This window comes from Lemur catta, chromosome 15 (assembly GCF_020740605.2).
Source record: "Lemur catta isolate mLemCat1 chromosome 15, mLemCat1.pri, whole genome shotgun sequence".
NCBI lineage: Eukaryota > Metazoa > Chordata > Mammalia > Primates > Lemuridae > Lemur > Lemur catta.
The window spans coordinates 27,780,089-27,798,743 of NC_059142.1; the positions used below are offsets into that span (position 1 = coordinate 27,780,089).

The 18,655-nt window shown below is 37.1% G+C and overlaps 1 protein-coding gene across 2 annotated transcripts in view; it reads left to right on the forward strand.

The window, feature by feature from the left end:
* TRIM37 (tripartite motif containing 37) overlaps window positions 1-18,655 on the forward strand; it is a 127,149-nt gene that overhangs the window by 39,271 nt on the left and 69,223 nt on the right. For both annotated transcript variants that reach the window (XM_045525642.1, XM_045525643.1), the window contains exons 9-12: window positions 4,581-4,705; window positions 12,672-12,722; window positions 13,744-13,825; window positions 17,295-17,371. In XM_045525642.1, the coding sequence (XP_045381598.1) occupies window positions 4,581-4,705; window positions 12,672-12,722; window positions 13,744-13,825; window positions 17,295-17,371 (335 nt within the window). The remainder of the gene's footprint in view (window positions 1-4,580; window positions 4,706-12,671; window positions 12,723-13,743; window positions 13,826-17,294; window positions 17,372-18,655) is intronic.

An 18,655-nucleotide genomic window follows, 5' to 3' on the forward strand; every position in this document is an offset into this window, starting at 1 on the left:
GGGTCTTGCTCTTGCTCAGGCTGGTCTTGAACTCCTGACCTCGAGCAATCCTCCTGCCTCGGCCTCCCAGAGTGAAGAACGAAGAGAAGGTTGAAAGTTTTGTAAAAAGAAGAAATGTTGTTATTATTTTAAATGTAATTCATTGGTACTTGTAAAATTTTAGGGAGCTGGCAATCTCTGGTGAGTGATGGCAATGGGTAAATATAGTCTTAAGAGTTGCAGCAGGTTGTTTCAATAGCTATTAGGGAAAACTGGTTTCAGGTTAAAACGGGTAGTTTCATCAGCCAGGCTTGCAGAGAATTACGATCATAGAGCAATGTTTTCTACCTGAGTGTTTCTTCCATCTGGCCTCTTGATGCAATTCATGTAATCAACTTTTGCAATGAATTATGGCATTGATCCAAGGGAAAATTGAATATTATAATGGAGTTATTCTCCAGTATTAATCTACAATGCAGTTCAATCTTAATTTCAATGTGAGTTTTCTCAGAATTTGATAAAATTCCAATATTAATATGAACGAGCAAGGGCCCCCAATCGGGGGAGGGGGAAGAAACAAAGTTGGAGCTCTTGTCATACTGTGTATCAAGACATGAAACCACAGTATTATAATTATGACACTGGTATTGGCACACAGAGAGACAAATAGATAAGTAAAACAATAAAAAGTTCATGTGTAGACACTCAGGCATATACAACAAATGGAGAAGGATGGACTTTTCAACAAATATTGACAGTTACACATGTGGAAAATAAAGTTAGATCTTCATTTTACTCTGTATACAAGAATCAGTTCCAGGTATATTAAACATTTAAGGAGAAAGACTCAAATCAATTAAAACTTTTTTTTGAACCAAAAATCTTTTTTTTTTTTTTTTTTTTTTTTTTGAGACAGAGTCTCACTCTGTTGTCCTGGGTAGAATGCAGTCATCATAGCTCACTGCAACCTCAAACTCCTGGGCTCAAGTGATCCTCCTGCCTCAGCCTCCCAAGTAGCTGAGACCACAGGCACATGCCACAATGCCCAGCTAGTTTTTCTGTTTTTAGTAGAGATGCGGTCTTGCTCAGGCTGGTCTTGAACTCCTGAGCTCAAGCTCCTGCCTTGGCCTCCCAGAGTGCTAGGATTACAGGCATGAGCCACTGTGCCCAGCCCAAAAAATATTTTAAAAGCTAGATTGACAACCCACAGACTGGGAAAAGTTGTGTCATTCCTAAAACTGAATGAATTGGCATCCAGAATTTATAAAGAAATACAACTCAACCATAAATAGCTAAAACAATCTCATAAAATAGGAGCAAGAGATATGGACAGATCCATAGATCCTAGATGACTGTAACTGAGTGCCAAGCTCATGCTACTCAATACAGGACAGCCACAATAAGTTGAGTGACAACATGTTGGTGCAAGGAAGGTCAGTTTTATTCAGAGAGTCAGCAAACCAAGAAGATGGTGGACTAATGTCCTAAAGAACCATCTTAAGTTAGTATGAACTTGAGGCTCTTTTTTATGTTAAAGGAAACAGGAAGAGGATGCGAGTTGCAGTAGGTAACCAAGGACTGCAGACATCTGAGTGTCAGCCAGGGTCTGAGGAGGTTATAAAACTTCGTTCTTGGTCAGTTAACTTTGGAGGGCATAGATATGGTCACAATGTTCCTATAAATCTTTAACATAGCATTGATACTTGTATGTGTATGTTCCTTATCTCCCTGGGAGTTAGTTTTGGGAAAGGGATGGTTATCATCTTTTTTCTAGAGCTGAACTACAAACTATTAATAGTAATAAATTCTTCCTGTAATTAGCTAGCTTACATGCAGAACTAAGTAGAAACTTTTATTCTAAAGGTTATTACTACAGGAGGTCAGAAGCAAAATGGAGCTAGTTATGTTAAGCCTCCTTTGCACTGTTATTTGATCAATAAATGTGAAGTTTTACTGATAAACTGGGCAGTGTTTACTAAAACCCAGCAAAATGTCATCTTATACCCATTAGATTGGCAAAAATTAATAAGTAAAAATATAAATGTTTACAAGGGAATTTACTGCTGATAGAAGCATATATCTATTGAACTGCTTTCGAGAGCAGTTTGCTAATATCTGCTGAATTTGTTGGTATGCTTCAACCAGTAATTCCAGTCCTAGAGAAACTTCAATATGTTTACAAGGAACTGTTTTTAAGGGTCTTCACTCTGTTAGGGTGGAAATTTGTACACAGGTGGAGAATAATTCTCAACACAAAGATTAGAGTAGAAAGAAGTAAAAGTGTATTTTACTTTTTCTGAGAGAGAGAGAGAGAGAGAGAGAGAGAGGGAGAAAAGAGAAATGGTACAGCACCTGAAAGAAAGAGGGAAGTGCCAGTGTGGAGATCAAGTGGCTTGGAGTTGTTATTGGGGGGTCATAAAGAGGTAAAGAAAATTTATTGCTGTGGACTAATTAATTAGCAGGAAGCAGCTGTAAGATGTCAGGGTGTCCGTTTCTCCTGTTTTGTTTTTTTTTTTTTTACTATTCCTGGAGACTTGCTTATCAGTGGTTCTGGCAGAACTGGTCTGGCAAATGTAAAGGGGCAGGATTTACACTTTGTTTTGTCTGCTCAGCTCTTTTCAAATGCGGTAAAAACATTTTCATAGATAATTAGTTAATCTTAAAAGACAAGTGATTGATCTCAAGCACAGTGTAAGGTTAATGTCTCTGTGGTCAGTCTTAGAGACAGTGAGTTTATATTTTTCTGTTAGTTTGTTAAGGCCATCCTTTCACTCCAAAGTTATTTTCATAGTGAAGACTAGGAAGCAACCTAAATGTCCATTGATAAGAAGATAAATAAATTATATGATAGTCATACAAAGGTATTTTTTAAAACTGTTGAACTAAGTCTATGAATGTCAATACAATTAAATCTCAAAAACAGTATTGAGTGAAAAATATAGGCTGCATGGTGACAGAGCCTAATAGTATTTATGTGAACTTCAGAAATATTCAGAACTTTGTTTATGGCTGTATACATACACATAGTAATTGTAGAAACACATGTATGGTGATAATAAATGTCAATTGAAGGAACGAGTTGCCTTTGGAACATATGGGGTCAAGGAAGGATATATTTAGTAACCATTCAATGAATATTTGTTTAATGAAAAATACAAATTAAAACTTTATATGTATGTGTATATATGCACACAGTGATTTTAACATACCTTAAAATCATAAATAAAATTCAATAACATTAGATCATTTATTTAAGTCAGTTACTGAAAAAACCTCAATGTCCTGGGCAATGCCTGACACGTAGTAATATGAATGACAAACTATGCTGGTGCTTGTTTTTTCTGCCCTATTACCAATTACCAAAAAAAATCTTGTTGGTTGATCGAGTAGTCCAGTCATATCATATGATTATTCTTGGTAAACCCAAGGCTGTAAGCTCCGATATAGATCATATGATGTGATATAATTATTCTTGGTGAGCTATAAGCAACTGTTATTTAAAACATATAAACCCAACTGTAGTGGGTTTTATAAATATCATCCATATGGCATTTGATAGGATATTAGTTTGCTAGGGCTGTCATAATAAAATATGGGACGCTTAAACAACAGAAATTTACTTTCTCATAGTGCTAGGGGCTTGAAGTTTGAGATCCAGGTGTTGTCAGGTTTGGTTTCTCCTGAGTTCTCTCTCCTTGGCTTGCTTTCTCACTGTGTCCTCACACGGGCTCTTCTATATGAGTGCCCGCTCCTGGTGTCTCTTCTTATAACAATACTAGTCATGTTGAATTAAGGCCCCACCCTAATGACCCCATTTTTAACTTAATCACCTCTTTAAAGATTATCTCTAAATGTAGTTCTGAGGTATTGGGGGATGGCCTGCCACATACAAATTTGGGTGGTGTTGGGGAACATAATTCATTCCATAACAGATAGTTTACAACGCGGTTTCACATACAGCTTCACGATCCTTAAACTCAGTGAAGCATGCAGTGGTGGATTTATTATTCTGGTTTTATACATAAACAGACTGAGAGTTATGTAATTAGTGGTGGAATTAGAACTTCTAACTAATTTTCTTGAATACAGAATCAGTTGTCTTTTAAACTACTACTGAAGTTAGATTTCTCACTTTTTCTCTTTGACATAACTTAAGTAGTATTTCTGAAATTGATAACAGGATAAGATTTGGTGTGTGTATTATATCTTAACATTTCTGTTATGTAGAATGCCATCTGAGAAATGCTTGCTTTTAAAGGCTTTCAACATACAGAATTTGTTCTTTAATATATATAAGAGCTTCACTGTGCCAATCTGAAAATTTGTTTGTAGTTGCTTAAAATTTGACTTACCCTAAAATGTGAGGAGAGAAAATTGCATTAAAATCAAGTACTCTTTTTCAATGACTTTACTGTTAGAATGGAAATAAATAAACCTAGATCTTTTGTAGACTGCCAATTTTCTTTGAAAGAGTCATTTTATTTTTATTTATTTTTTTCAGTTTATGACCAGAATAATTGTCATTTCCTTCCTTATTAAGAATTGTGAGATGCCAATAAATAGTAATTTTGTTTGTTCAGATAATTTTTTTCCTTACACAGTTGCGGTCTTGTAGTAAGAGTGAGTTGATATCTAAGAGCTCAGAGATCCTCATGATGTTTCAGCAAGTTCATCGAAAGCCCATGGCATCCTTTGTTACCACTCCTGTTCCACCAGACTTTACCAGGTATGACACAGTTTTTACATTTCATTTTCATTTATGTGCCAGTGCATATACTTGTTTTAAAAGAATTTTTTTTTAATTCCATCTCTTTTTAAGGTGCTGTTTGTAATGATGTGGTCTGGTGAGCTCTATTTTATGCATGTAAAACTAGTCCCCCCTAAAAGTCTGGTGGACTCACACTTGAATGCAAAGAGAAAATGATTATGAATTAGGAATTGTTTTTTTTCCTGGAACTTCTTTTTCCATAGTGTAGAAAAAATAATTGATCCCATTAGCTTCATCAGTGTTTGTTTATTCTTTTACTTACCTTTTGAATTAACATATCTTTTTTTTTTTTTTTTTTTTTGAGACAGAGTCTCACTTTGTTGCCCAGGCTAGAGTGAGTGCTGTGGTGTCAGCCTAGCTCACAGCAACCTCAAACTCCTGGGCTCAAGCGATCCTACTGCCTCAGCCTCCCGAGTAGCTGGGACTACAGGCACGCGCCACCATGCCCGGCTAATTTTTTTTATATATATATTTTTAGTTGGCCAGATAATTTCTTCCTATTTTTAGTAGAGACGGGGTATCGCTCAGGCTGGTCTTGAACTCCTGACCTTGAGCGATCCTCCCGCCTCGGCCTCCCAGAGGGCTAGGATTACAGGCGTGAGCCACTGCGCCTGGCCAACATATCTTTTTATTTATTTTTTGAGACAGAGTCTCCACTCTGTTACCCTGGGTAGAGTGCAGTGGTGTCATCGTAGTTCACTGCAACCTCAGATTCCTGGGCTCAAGTGATCCTCCTGCCTCAGCCTCCTGAGTAGCTGGGACTACAGGCGCATGCTACGATGCCCTGGTAAATTTTTTTATTTTTACTAGAGACCAGGGTTTCACTGTTGCTCAGGCTGGACTTGAATTCCTGAGCTCAAGCAATCCTCTTGCCTCAGCCTCCCAGAGTGCTAGGATTATAGGCATGAGCCACTGCGCCCGGCTGAATTAACTTATATCTTGTTATATGAAACTCAGAAATGGATGAAATGCCAAAAGAATTTGAAGGTGGCATGGTGTTATCTCCATAGCCTAAAAGATTGTGGGAGGAAACAGTTACTACAAAAAGTTGTAGTCTATGTATCTTTTTCATTTTGGACTGAATCTTAATATTCTTCTGAACAGCATCTTCTTTCAAATATAATTAGAATTATACTATGCTGTTAGATAAGTGATTCTTAAGTCTGATTATATGGTAGACTCATTTGAGATTTTGTTGAAAATTATCAATGCTGGGCCATGCCATACCCAGGCCATTTGAAATCAAATCTCTATAGGTATATTAGTCTGCTTGGGCTGCCATAACAAAATACCACATCCTGGGTGGCTTAAACAACAGAAATTTATTTTCTTATGGTTATGGAGGCAAGAAGTCCAAGATCAAAGTGCCAAAAAATTCCATTTCTGATGAGGCCTCTCAGCTTGCAGACAGTTGCCTTCTCACTGTGTCCTTACATGATCTCTTCTCTGTTAGTGCCTTGGAGAAAGATCAGTCTCTGGTGTCTCTTCCTCTTATGAGTATACCAGCCTTATTGGATTAGAGTTCTTCCCTTATGATGTCATTTAACCTTAGTTACCTTCCTAAAGGACATATCTACAAATATGGTCATGTTCGGTGTTAGGGCTATAACATAAGAATTTTGGGAGATATAATTTAGTCCATGATATTGGGTACAGATGGGCATTTTCAGTTTATTCTTTTTGTATCTCCTTTGCTTATTCCTAGGATGAAGGGTGAAGCCACTGCTTCAGATAAATATTTTGGTATGACAGACTTAATCTATCTTATATTTTAGAGATGGCTTATGGAATGCTATGGAGTTTTTCTAGCATGTTGAAGGCTGTGGTACATTTAGAAAATAGCCTTTCTTATAAAAATGTTTACATATTGAGCTGCCTTTTCTTTTTTCTCTAATATACGATTCCCTCTTATGGCCACAGGGCATTCATTGTATTAGAGTATCTGGTGGAAGCCAGGGTTTCTTAACTTTGGCATTGTTGTCATTTTGAGCTGGATAATTATTTGTGGGGTGGGAGGAGCACCCATGATCCCCCTTATGACAAAAATGTTCCCAGACATTACTAAATATCCCCTGGGGACAAACCCCTGGTTGAGAATCATTGGTGTAAGCTCTTGCTCTTGAGCATCATGACTACCCACTACTCCTATTCATAGAAGGGCAGAATTTTTGTAATGCCAGAACTCAGGTGGCACTGACCAGTAGGAGGAGTCTTTATTTCTTTCTTAATTAACAAATTTGGTACAATATTCATATCTCATTAAAGCACTCAATATTATTAAACAGACTAGGTATTTGTTATCATTGAGTAGATTTGGTTGAAGAAAGAATATTCAGTGGTATCCCAAGGATGTCTCTTTGGTATGGTTAGCTATTTTAGTTTTGAACGTATCTTTTCTGAACCATTCCATCATTCGTGTTATGTGGAATGAAACAGATTTTGATGTATGTAACATACATAAGCATTAGTGCTTTTCAATTTTTTTTCCTTAAAACTCCCATAACAAATTAGTGTTTTTTAATTTTTTTTTTTTTTTTTTTGAGACAGAGTCTCGCTCTCTTGCCTGGGCTAGAGTGCCGTGGCATCAGCCTAGCTCACAGCAACCTCAAACTCCTGGGCTCAAGCAATCCTCCTGCCTCAGCCTCCCGAGTAGCTGGAACTACAGGCATGCGCCACCATGCCCAGCTAATTTTTTTCTATATATATTTTTAGCTGTCCAAATCATTTCTTTCTATTTTTAGTAGAGATGGGGTCTTGCTCTTGCTCGGGCTGGTCTCGAACTCCTGATCTCGAGTGATCCTCCTGCCTTGGCCTCCCAGAGTGCTAGGATTACAGGCGTGAGCCACTGCCACCGGCCGTGTTTTTTAATTTAAAGTGTGGTTCATGGATCACTTACATCAGAGCCACTGGGGTATTTCTTCAACATGCAGATTCCCAGGCCTACTTCCCCAGACTCTTTAAAGGTGTTATCCAGGAAATGCATCTTGGGCATCCTAAGTAATGCAACACTAAAGTTTGGGAGCCATTGATATATGTAAATTGCCATCTTTATACCACTTTCAGCAGCTCATCAGGCAGGCAACGATGCTTATCAGTCTGATAATTAAGCAGCCTCTCATGGGTAAAGATCACCTTAGGGCCCTCTCTCTCTAGTAATACTCACTAACTTATTGGAAATTTTGGCTTTTAACTTAATTCTTTCTTACTTTCTTTTTTTTTTTTTTTTTTTGAGACAGAGTCTCTGTCCCCCTCGCCCTCCTCCCTAAGTACAATTAGCGTGCAGGGGTGTCATCATAGCTCACTGCAACCTCAAACCCCTGGGCTCAAGCAATCTTCCTGCCTTAGCCTCCTGAGGAGCTGACACTACAGATGCATGCCACTACACCTGGGTAATTTTTCTATTTTTTGTAGAGACAAGATCTCACTCTTGCACAGGCTGGTCTCAAAACTCCTGACCTCAAATGATCCTCCTGCCTCAGCTTCCCAAAGTGCTGGGGTTACAGGTGTGAGCCACCGAACCTGGCCTTAACTCTAATGTTTCTAGAAACTCAGTTTATTCATTAACATACAGGAAGCAGCTATATTGGTTCTTGTATGTTAGCAACTTTACTGATGCATTGATCAGCAAAGAAAAGAGGGCTGAAATAAGAAAGACCAGCATTCACTGACATTAAGTTACCAGAGTTTAGATGTGCAAAGCAATGATGTCTCTATTACCTTTAGTTCCATTAGTCAGTGACCGGTGATGGAGCCACAATAGAGGGAAAAAGTCATTAAATCAGTGAGGTATTATTTTTTAAAGACTGTATATCCCAGCACTGTTGTAGGTGCTACATAGGAGACACAGAAGAGGAACTAAAAGTCTTTTTGGGTAAATATTCCACATTAAATAGTGGAGAATTCTTTATTAAAATCTAATATTTGTTATGTATCATTTTATATCAGACGTTCTGAGAAGAGTTCAGAATAGAGACTGGCATTGTCAAGAATACTTTATAACCTAGAAAGAAATTGAGGCCAGGTGCAGTGGCTCACGCCTATAATCCCAGCATTCTGAGAGGCTGAGGTGGAGGATCGCTTTAAGTCAGGAGTTGGAGACCAACCTGAGCAACATAGGGAGACCCTGTCTTTACAAAAAATAGAAAAAATAGCTGGCATGGGGGCACATGCCTGTCTTCCCAGCTACTCAGGAGGCTTAGACCAGGGGATCGCTTGAGCCCATGTGTTTGAGGTTGCAGTGAGCTATGATGGTGCCACTGCACTCCAGTCTGGGTGGCAGAACAAGATTCTGTCTCAAAAAAAGAAAGAAAAAAGAAAAGTTAACTCTAGGGAGTTTCTGAGAGAAATCGTCAAGTTGGGGCTGGACGTGGTGGCTCACGCCTATAATCCTAGCACTTTGGGAAGCCAAGGTGGAAGGATCACTTGAGGTGTGAGGACTTCCAGACTAGCCTGGGCAACATAGCAAGACCCCATCTCTACAAAAATTTAAAAATTAGCCGATTGTGGTGGTGCATGCCTGTAGTCCCAGGTACTTGGCGGGGGAGGGGGAGGCGGGAGGATCACTGGAGCCCAGGATTTCGAGGCTGCAGTGAGCTTATCATGCCACTGCACTTCAGCCTAGGCAACAGAGTGAGACACTTTCTCTTAAAAAATTTTAAAAAGAAATGGTCAAGTTAGGAAGGAGAACCAATTTTTATGTAGCTCACCAGTCTGTTTCCTGAAGGAACAAATGGTTACTTGTAATCCTCCATTCCCTTTGTTCATGAAGTTATGATGAGGTCACTGATCTGGAGATTTGCAGATCAGTGACTTACAGAGTTCTGGGCTAGAGATGGTTTGAGGCAAGTTTTTCATATTCTGTGAAGCCAAAGATTCACTGACACTATCATGAGATGAATCCAGTGTCATCATAAAGGCCAGAGTAGTCAGTCCATACTTCTAAAAGAAGAGAAGAAATAAAGAATATTATGAAAACAGGCCGGGCGTGGTGGCTCACGCCTGTAATCCTAGCCCTCTGGGAGGCCGAGGCGGGTGGATCGCTCGAGGTCAGGAGTTCGAGACCAGCTTGAGCAAGAGCGAGACCCTGTCTCTACTAAAAATAGAAAGAAATTATCTGGCCAACTAAAAATATATATGGAAAAAATTAGCTGGGTATGGTGGCGCATACCTGTAGTCCCAGCTACTTGGGAGGCTGAGGCAGTAGGATTGCTAAAGCCCAGGAGTTTGAGGTTGCTGTGAGCTAGGCTGACGCCACGGCACTCACTCTAGCCAGGGCAACACAGTGACACTCTGTTTCAAAAAAACAAACAAACAAACAAACAAAGAATATTATGGAAACATAAAGTGATGTCATATATATATATGTATATATATATACACACACACATATATATATGTAGAGAGAGAGAGGGGCACAGAATGGTAACATCAATTAGTATGATTGAAGATAACCTCCAAATGAGCATAATGTAGAGGTGTTAAATATTTAAGGGTGGTGGAAGTAGATGGCTTAGCAGCAACTATAGTTTTGTGTGTGTATATAAAGAATGCAAATGAAATTTTTGAGCAAATATTTTCAGCTCTCTATGAGTCTGCAGGTGAATATTTAGAAATATTTGAGTGCTTGCTGTGAATATTCTAATCCTAGCTGTGTTCCAGGCATGTCTTAAGTGCTAACATTCTAAGCACAATAGAAAGCTCTTCTGATTTATGAATTATGATTTATTGAGAAAAATATATGATTAGAGCCACAATAAAATGTGATGACTGGTGATAGGGAAGGTATTTGTATCCTGTTTAATGCTGCCCCCTAGTAGTAATTTGTTATAATGCTATTTGTGTCTAAAATGTTTTCCCTAAAAAAATATTACATATGTAGAAGTATATCACATATACCCTAGGATTGATTGATCTGTTTTCTGTGTTCTACATTTGATCATTTTCTCTCAGCAGGTGAGAGCTAGGGCAGACTGTACTGTATCCTCTTGGTTAGTCAGCCTTCGAACCTGTGCTCTTCACTCGTAATATTTCTACTTCACCATTCTAAGTTGACTGTGGCATCTCCTGCTGTTTATTTTGTGTTTTGATGAACTCCTTTGACCCTTGATGGCTAAGAAAAATATGACAATGGTAGTCTGGACTTAGATCAAAAACAACAATAACAACAATACAAGAAATAAGTCTCACTGGATGTTAAGCACATGATGGAAGTAATGGTATGCAGATCAGCAGGCAACTGGGGATTTGTTGAAGTCTTTGCACTTTATGGAGGATGTTCTGAACTTGGTGGGAGAATTGACCAGCACTTGTGTGATTGAATGTTGCACAAAATGATAGCCAAAATCATGTCCCTTATTTGACTAAATTTGAACAGGAAGGCTTTCCAGGCACTAGTTGCATTGCTCCTGCTAAATGGGGTTTGTGTATATCGAGTGCTAGGAAAGTACATAATGGAAGACCTTAGAGCAGACTTCCAAGAGTATGTGACTTCTAATCTGTTACCTGAAGGAATAGTAAAGATTAACCAGGCAAGAGTATCTGGGGATGGGGTGGTGTCTTCAAAGGAAAGATAACAACTGACTAGGGTTATGATAGGAGTGCTTGACATAGTTTATCTGGATAGTAGATTATACAGTTAGCAGTCACAGGGCAAAGTATATCTACTTACTGTGAAAAAGATGTGACCTATTTAGCTATGCATTCTTACCATAAAATAAAGACTAACTCATTTTTTAGCTGTGCTATATTTTCACATGGCAAACTACTAATTTCTTTAGGCACTATCACAGTGTTATAGATATATCTTGTATCTTATTTTGATAATGACCAAAAGTTTGAATTGAACTTTAGAAAATTTATCTGGAGATGTGGTAAAATGGTTCATGGTTTATTATTTTGGTAAATTTGTAACTTTACATATCAAATTTATAATACTGTTACAACACTGTATGATAGTATCTTTATAATAAATAGTGTTTTAATGACTTTTGAGGTGTTCTAATGACAGTACCACAGATCATCCACATGATCCAAGGATGGTTAACAGCAAAATGGGTTATCATTTAGCCCATTTCCTGTGCTTATAGTTCAGTTCTTTTTGGAAAAGATTGGGTGTATGTAAAGTTGCATCAGGTAATCTTGCCTTGCCAAGAAAGTGTTAATGTGCTAGTCCATTTCAGTTGTCCCTTAAGTGATTATATATCCTCATAAATATTCTCAAAGTATTTAAGGTCCCAGCCTGAGCAAGAGTGAGACCCCGTCTCTACCAAAAATAGAAAGAAATGATTTGAGCAGCTAAAAATCTATGTAGAAAAAATTAGCCAGGCATGGTGGCGCATGCCTGTAGTCCCAGCTACTCGGGAAGCTGAGGCAGTAGGATCGCTTAAGCCCAGGAGTTTGAGGTTGCTGTGAGCTAGGCTGACGCCACGGCACTCACTCTAGCCCGGGCAACAAAGCGAGACTCTGTCTCAAAAAAAAAAAAAAAAAAGTATTTAAGGTCTGCTAATATTTCCCATAATTTGTTCTGAAGAAGGAAGTTTTGGAATTGTGATATATTTGATTTTGCTGTGTCTTTTCATTTTTTTAAAGCCTGTTTATATCTGTTTAATAATTCAGGTTCACAGCCTCAGATTCAGTTTCTTACTTTTTCCTATTTCCATGAGTACTTTTTTAGTTTGGGTCTTGTACTTATTTTAATATGTAATCATATACTGTATTGCTTTTTTTAAAAAAATTATTTAATTGTAAACTGTTGATAGTTGCATAAATTCATTTTATTTAATGTTATGTTTAATAAGGATTTGAAAATATTTCTTAGGGACTTAAAGTTTTCAAGGTATTACTGAGGGACTTTGTTATTTTTAACTAAATGGAATTTTAAACTTATATAACCTAAATAGTTTTTTTGCCTTTTGCTTCTTTTTAGTGAATTAGTACCATCTTATGATTCAGCTACTTTTGTTTTAGAGAATTTCAGGTAAGAGTTCTTGACAACTGGTTTTTTTGTATGTACACATAAAGAAGAGCCAAGAAGTATCATTCCTTGGTAGGGTAGAGATCTAATGAATTCAGTTTAGTAGTGTTAGAAGAAACAAGTTTCCTGTTAGAAACAGAGTTTATTTATCTGGATTGTTTTGTATCTTTAGGACTGATTACTTCTCTAGTCTGGGAAAAGGAACCATTTTAAAGAAGAGGGTCCACTTAGCTTTTGCCAAGGCAGGGGCTGGGAATATAGAGGTTGATGAGCCCCTGCCTATGCATCCTCAGAAATAAAAGTGGTGGGAAGAAGTCCCTTGGGATCCATATTATCTCAGCTCAGGAATTGTGGATAAGAGGCCATTACTGTAAGAAATTTATAGGCTTTGTAAGTTGCATGTTAATTTTGCTAGCATTTACTGCTTTTTCCCTAAGATCAGAAGCAAACATCTTAAAACACAAAGGTTTTAAGGGGCTTGTCTTCAAGGGCAGCATGGAAGTGGGAACTAAGAATACAAGGTCTGGGGAGGAAAACTCCGAATAAGCAATAGCCATTAAAATAAGACCACACTGAGAATTTATACCCTTCCCTATTTAATTTTTTTCTTACAATTTTGTGGCTAAAACATAGCCTCTTTGAGGTTTTCCCCACATATTCAAAGTTTAGCACATGTTCTCTTGTTTTTCCATATTCAAAAAGGATAATTATCCTTCAGGGAAGTGAGGAAGAAACACATTCCAGGTTTTTGGGTTTTTTGTTTTATTTATTTATTTTTTTAATGGTGAAAGGCTACTCTTTGAAGCAATAATTAAATTCAGGATACTTAGTGATACTCTGGTTTTCACTTAAATGTCACAATTTTGAGGGTTTTTTTTTCCCCCTGAAACATAAAAGATATTGAATATTTCAGTATCATTAAATTTTCATTTATTCCAGAACATAAGTATGTCTAAACTTACACAGTGCGATGTATTTCACAGCAGTTTTGATCTTGGGATTTGGTCTATTTTCTTTTCTTTAGCACTTTGCGCCAGAGGGCAGATCCTGTTTACAGTCCACCTCTCCAAGTTTCGGGACTTTGCTGGAGGTTAAAAGTTTACCCAGTAAGTTTTTCATATTTCTCATAAATTTTGAAAGCAAGATCTTTTTTTCAGGGTTATATAGTATACCGGTTCATTTTTTAGTGGAGTAAAGAAATTGAAGTAATGATAATTTTATATTTCTTTATGAGGTATATAACTAAATCTATGAAAAAATAAGTTAAATATGAACAGTATGAACCCTGACATATTAAATTTTATTTCTGATTTGTAGAAAGATATTTCCTTAGAAGAAATGTTTGAACTTCTTTTAAAAACCATTTTAGGGCCTGGTGCGGTGGCTGACGCCTGTAATCCTAGCACTCTGGGAGGCCAAGGCAGGTGGATTGCTCGAGGTCAGGAGTTCAAGACCAGCCTAAGCAAGAGCAAGACCCCGTCTCTACTAAAAATAGAAAGAAATTATATGGCCAACTAAAAATCTATATAGAAAAAAATCAGTCGGGCATGGTGGCGCATGCCTGTAGTCCCAGCTACTCGGGAGGCTGAGGCAGTAGGATCGCTTAAGCCCAGGAGTTTGAGGTTGCTGTGAGCTAGGCTGACGCCACGGCACTCACTCTAGCCAGGCAACAGAGTGAGACTTTGTCTCAAAAAAAAAAAAATCATTTTAGGTGGGGCACATGGTAGCTCATGTCTGTAATCCCAGAATTTTGGGATTATAAAAAAATAATTATTACAACCAAAAAAAGGATAGAATAATAAAAGGTGACACCCAGTGCTAAAAGTAATTAAATGTAATTTCTATATGTTCCTCCTAGTTGACTCTTTATTTCTTAAATAACTTTTTAAAATTCCAGTTTTTTGCTCAGTTCTATCACCTGATTTCTAAGTTTTCTAATTCTAATTTGTGCTATTCTTTTATATGTTATGTAATTTTTTTGGTGGCTCTTAGGTTGTTTTGAAATAGGTTACAATTTTGATCTGCTTTTTGATTATGTCTTTCTGGAGTGCTTTCATTATCTGTAGGGATGTTATTCTGCTCTTTATTCTCTTTTATTTTGGTAAATGACACATAACATAAAATTTACAGTTCAGTAGTGTAAGTATATTCACATTGTTGTGCAATCAGTCTCCAGAACTTTTTCATCATGGGTTATTTGGTGGGGTTTTTGTTGTTGTTGAGTTGTAGGAGTTCTTTGTATGTTCTGGTTATTAACCCCTTACCAGATATGTGATCTGCAAATCTTTTCTCCCATTCTGTAGGTTGCCTTTTCCTTCCGTTGATTGTGTCCTTTGATACACAGAAGTTTTTAATTTTGATATCCAATTTGTCTATTTTTACTTTTGTTTGCTTTTTTTTTGGTTAATTTCTATTTCATTTCTAGGAAATTGCCAAATCATTGCCAAGTTCAGTGTCATAAAGCTTTTCCCTTATATTTTATTCTAAGAGTTTTAAACCTTATGTTTAGGTCTTTGATCCATTTTGAGTTCACTTTTGTGTATGGTGTGAGAGTCCAACTTCATTCTTTTGCATGGGGTTATTAGTGTGATACAGCAATCAAAAACATGGGCTTGTTTTCTGAGAAATTTCTTGGTTCTCCTGTCTTCCTCTTTTATCTGGACCTTCTCCTTTTGTCTTCATTGTTTCTATGCTGTTTATCTTTTATTTCACTTCTAGAACTTTCTTTGTAATCTGGGGCCCTGTCCTGAAAGGCGTTAGATATTCCTTTTCAAGAGTTCCTAATGACTAGACTGCATTTAATTTTTTTAGGCCGCCTTATATTAGGCCCCCTTGTATTTACCTAGCATTATATTGAGTAGCTCTTTCCGATTTCACCTGTTGAATTTGGCACATGATGCTTTTCAGTTAATAACTCATGGGTACTTTGCCATTCTCCTGTTCTCTGGTCCATTCAGATGCTGCTCTACTTTGTCCCACGTAGATGTTGGTAGCATGCAGGTCTTTGTGGTGTCATTGGTTTGTCTGTACCTGCTTGTATTTTGGGGAATGTGGGGATAACCTGCCATCTAGTTTTGTTGTAAATGTATGTGGGCTTTTGGTTTTGCTGTCAAGTTATTTTTTGTTTTGTTTTTATGTTTGGATTTGGAGAGTTGCAAAAACTATATTGCCATTGCAGCAGTCTTTCCAGAATCTTCTACTTACTGAAAAGTCTTAAAGCCAGTATTTTGTTATAGGTGCATCCGGCATGAAAGTAAAACTACTAAGAATTTTGTTCCTTGAGAAATGTCTTGCTTTTCTGCTGCCCTTAGGTTAAGCAAAAAAATAAAAGAAAAAAGAAGAAAAATTTAATAACTGATAATTGAAGGTCAGGGGCCAAAAATGTTCATTCCTTTTTACTCATGAATTTTGCTCCAGGGAAATTTTTCTAGGAATAAAATTCAAAAGAAAACATTAAACTATTTTAGCAAGGATGTCAACTGATTTTTAAAATCAGTATAGTTTGTGATATCATTTACATTTAACAAAATTCACTAATTTGGGCAAGTTTTGACAAATACATACAGTCCTGTAGTCACCACCACAGTGATGACGTTGACTTTGAAAAGTTATCTTATTCCCTTTTTCAGCTAATCCCTCTCCTTTCCTGGCCCCTCTGCTACCACTGATCTGCTTTTGTGAGGATAGTTTTGTTTTTCTAGAATTTTGTATAATGGGATCATACAATATATAATTTTTTGTGTTTGGCTTTTTCCACTTAGCTAATGATTCATTTATTCATTGGTATTTATTGAGTGATTATCATGTCAAACCTTGAAAGCTGTCTCAGGTCCTTTTTAAGCAAGGTAAACTAGAAATGAAGGGGTTAACACGTACTTACACCTCTTTATAGTCTTATCCCAATAGACACTGGAGGTATATAAGGCTTCCTGTCCTCAGCTCTCATACTCTGCTTGGGAGAACAGATGTTTAAATAAGTAGTTATAATGAATGTGATCCTTTAAAGAAATACATGCCTGAGCAAAGTACTGGGGAAATATACAGGAAGTAGTTATTTTTATAAAAATCTCTATAATAGAGATTTAAACAACTTTTAAGTCTCTAGACAGAATCTTATGTGGAATCCTAACAAAAAACATACGGAAATTACATTTAATTACTTTTAGCATTGGATGTCACCTTTTACTATGCTATCCTTTTTTTTAGTTGTAATAATTATTTTTTTGTCTCATTTCTAACAATTATTTTTTTTTCCCATTAGGGGTCTTAGTTTTTTGTTAGAGCTAATTTGTAAAAGTTCTTTATATGTTAAAGCTCTCAACCCTTTTCATGATATTTTCCTTAATTTGTTCGCCTTAATATTTTCACTTTTTAAAAGTACAAAAGTTGAAAATTGTTATAGACTCAAATCTCTTGGTCTTTTCATTATTTTTTTTATTGCTTTGAGGCTTAGAAGTACTTCCCAATCCAGATATCAGATATTAATCTGAATTTTGTCTGTTTGTTTTATTGTGGCTTAGTTTTTTTACATTTAAATTGCTCTGGAATTTGTATAACCTCTGATTCTTTTTTAAGGATGGAAATGGAGTTGTCCGTGGTTACTACTTATCTGTGTTTCTGGAACTCTCAGCTGGCTTGCCTGAAACTTCCAAGTAAGAGATATAATTAAATAACAGCCTTAATGTGCATTCATATACATTCCCCCCTAGCAATTTTTGTTAATTATTATGTCTGTTAAGATGTACATTAGTGTGGAATTGTTGCCATAGTATGACGGTATAGATTGGCATTTCTCAAAGTATTTGGCCTCAGGGACCTGAATACTCTTTTTTTTTTTTTTTTTTTTTTTGAGACACAGTCTCTGTCGCCCTGATAGCTTACTGCAATCTCAAACTCCTGGGCTCAAGCGATCATCCTACCTTGCCTCCCAAGTAGCTGCGATTACAGGTGCACAACACCATGGCAGGCTAATTTTTTCTATTTTTGGTAGAGACAGGGCCTCGCTGTTGCTCAGGCTGGTCTTGAACTCCTGGCCTCAAGCAGTCCTCTGGCCTTGGCCTTCCAGAGTGCTAGGATTATAGGCATGAACCACTGTGACACCTGCCAGTCCCTATATACTCTTAAAATTTATTGGGAACCCCAACGAATTTTTGTTTATGTGGGTTATATATATTATTATTTTCTGAAATAGAGATTAAAATTGAGAAAAATTTTGAAAAATTGTAATTCATTTTTAAAATAACTATAAGCCTATTGTATAGTAACATAAGTAACATTTTTTAATGGAAAATATTTTCTGGGCCGGGCGCGGTGGCTCACACTTGTAATCCCAGCATTCTGGGATGCCGAGGCGGGCAGATCGTTTGAGCTCAGGAGTTTGAGACCAGCCTGAGCAAGAGTGAGACCCCGTCTCTACTAAAAAAAATAGAAAGAAATTAGCTGGAAAACTAAAAATATATATAAAAAATTAGCCAGGCATGGTGGCGCATGCCTGTAGTCCCAGCTACTCGGGAGGCTGAGGCAGTAGGATTGCTTGAGCCCAGGAGTTTGAGGTTGCTGTGAGTTAGGCTGATGCCATGACACTCTAGCCCAGGCAACAGAGTGAGACTCTGTCTCAAAAAAAAAAAAAAAAATATTTTCTAAAATAAGACTTTTCTTTAGAAAACGTGTATTGCTTTGCAGTTTTGGAAATCTCTTTACTGTCTAATTTAACACATAGACTGCATGTGAGTTGTATTTAATGCAGGCTAGTTTTGAGCCTGGGGCCTTGTGAAGCAAAACCCTGTAGTTGGTTTGTGAAAATCTTACTTGTTGATGTTCTCATTGTTACAATTGATACTGACAATTTAATTCTAAAAACGTGGATTGCGTTGCATATAACTCATGCAAAGAAAACAATAAAAAATAACAAAGTAGAAAGGATTGTTTTGTTTTAA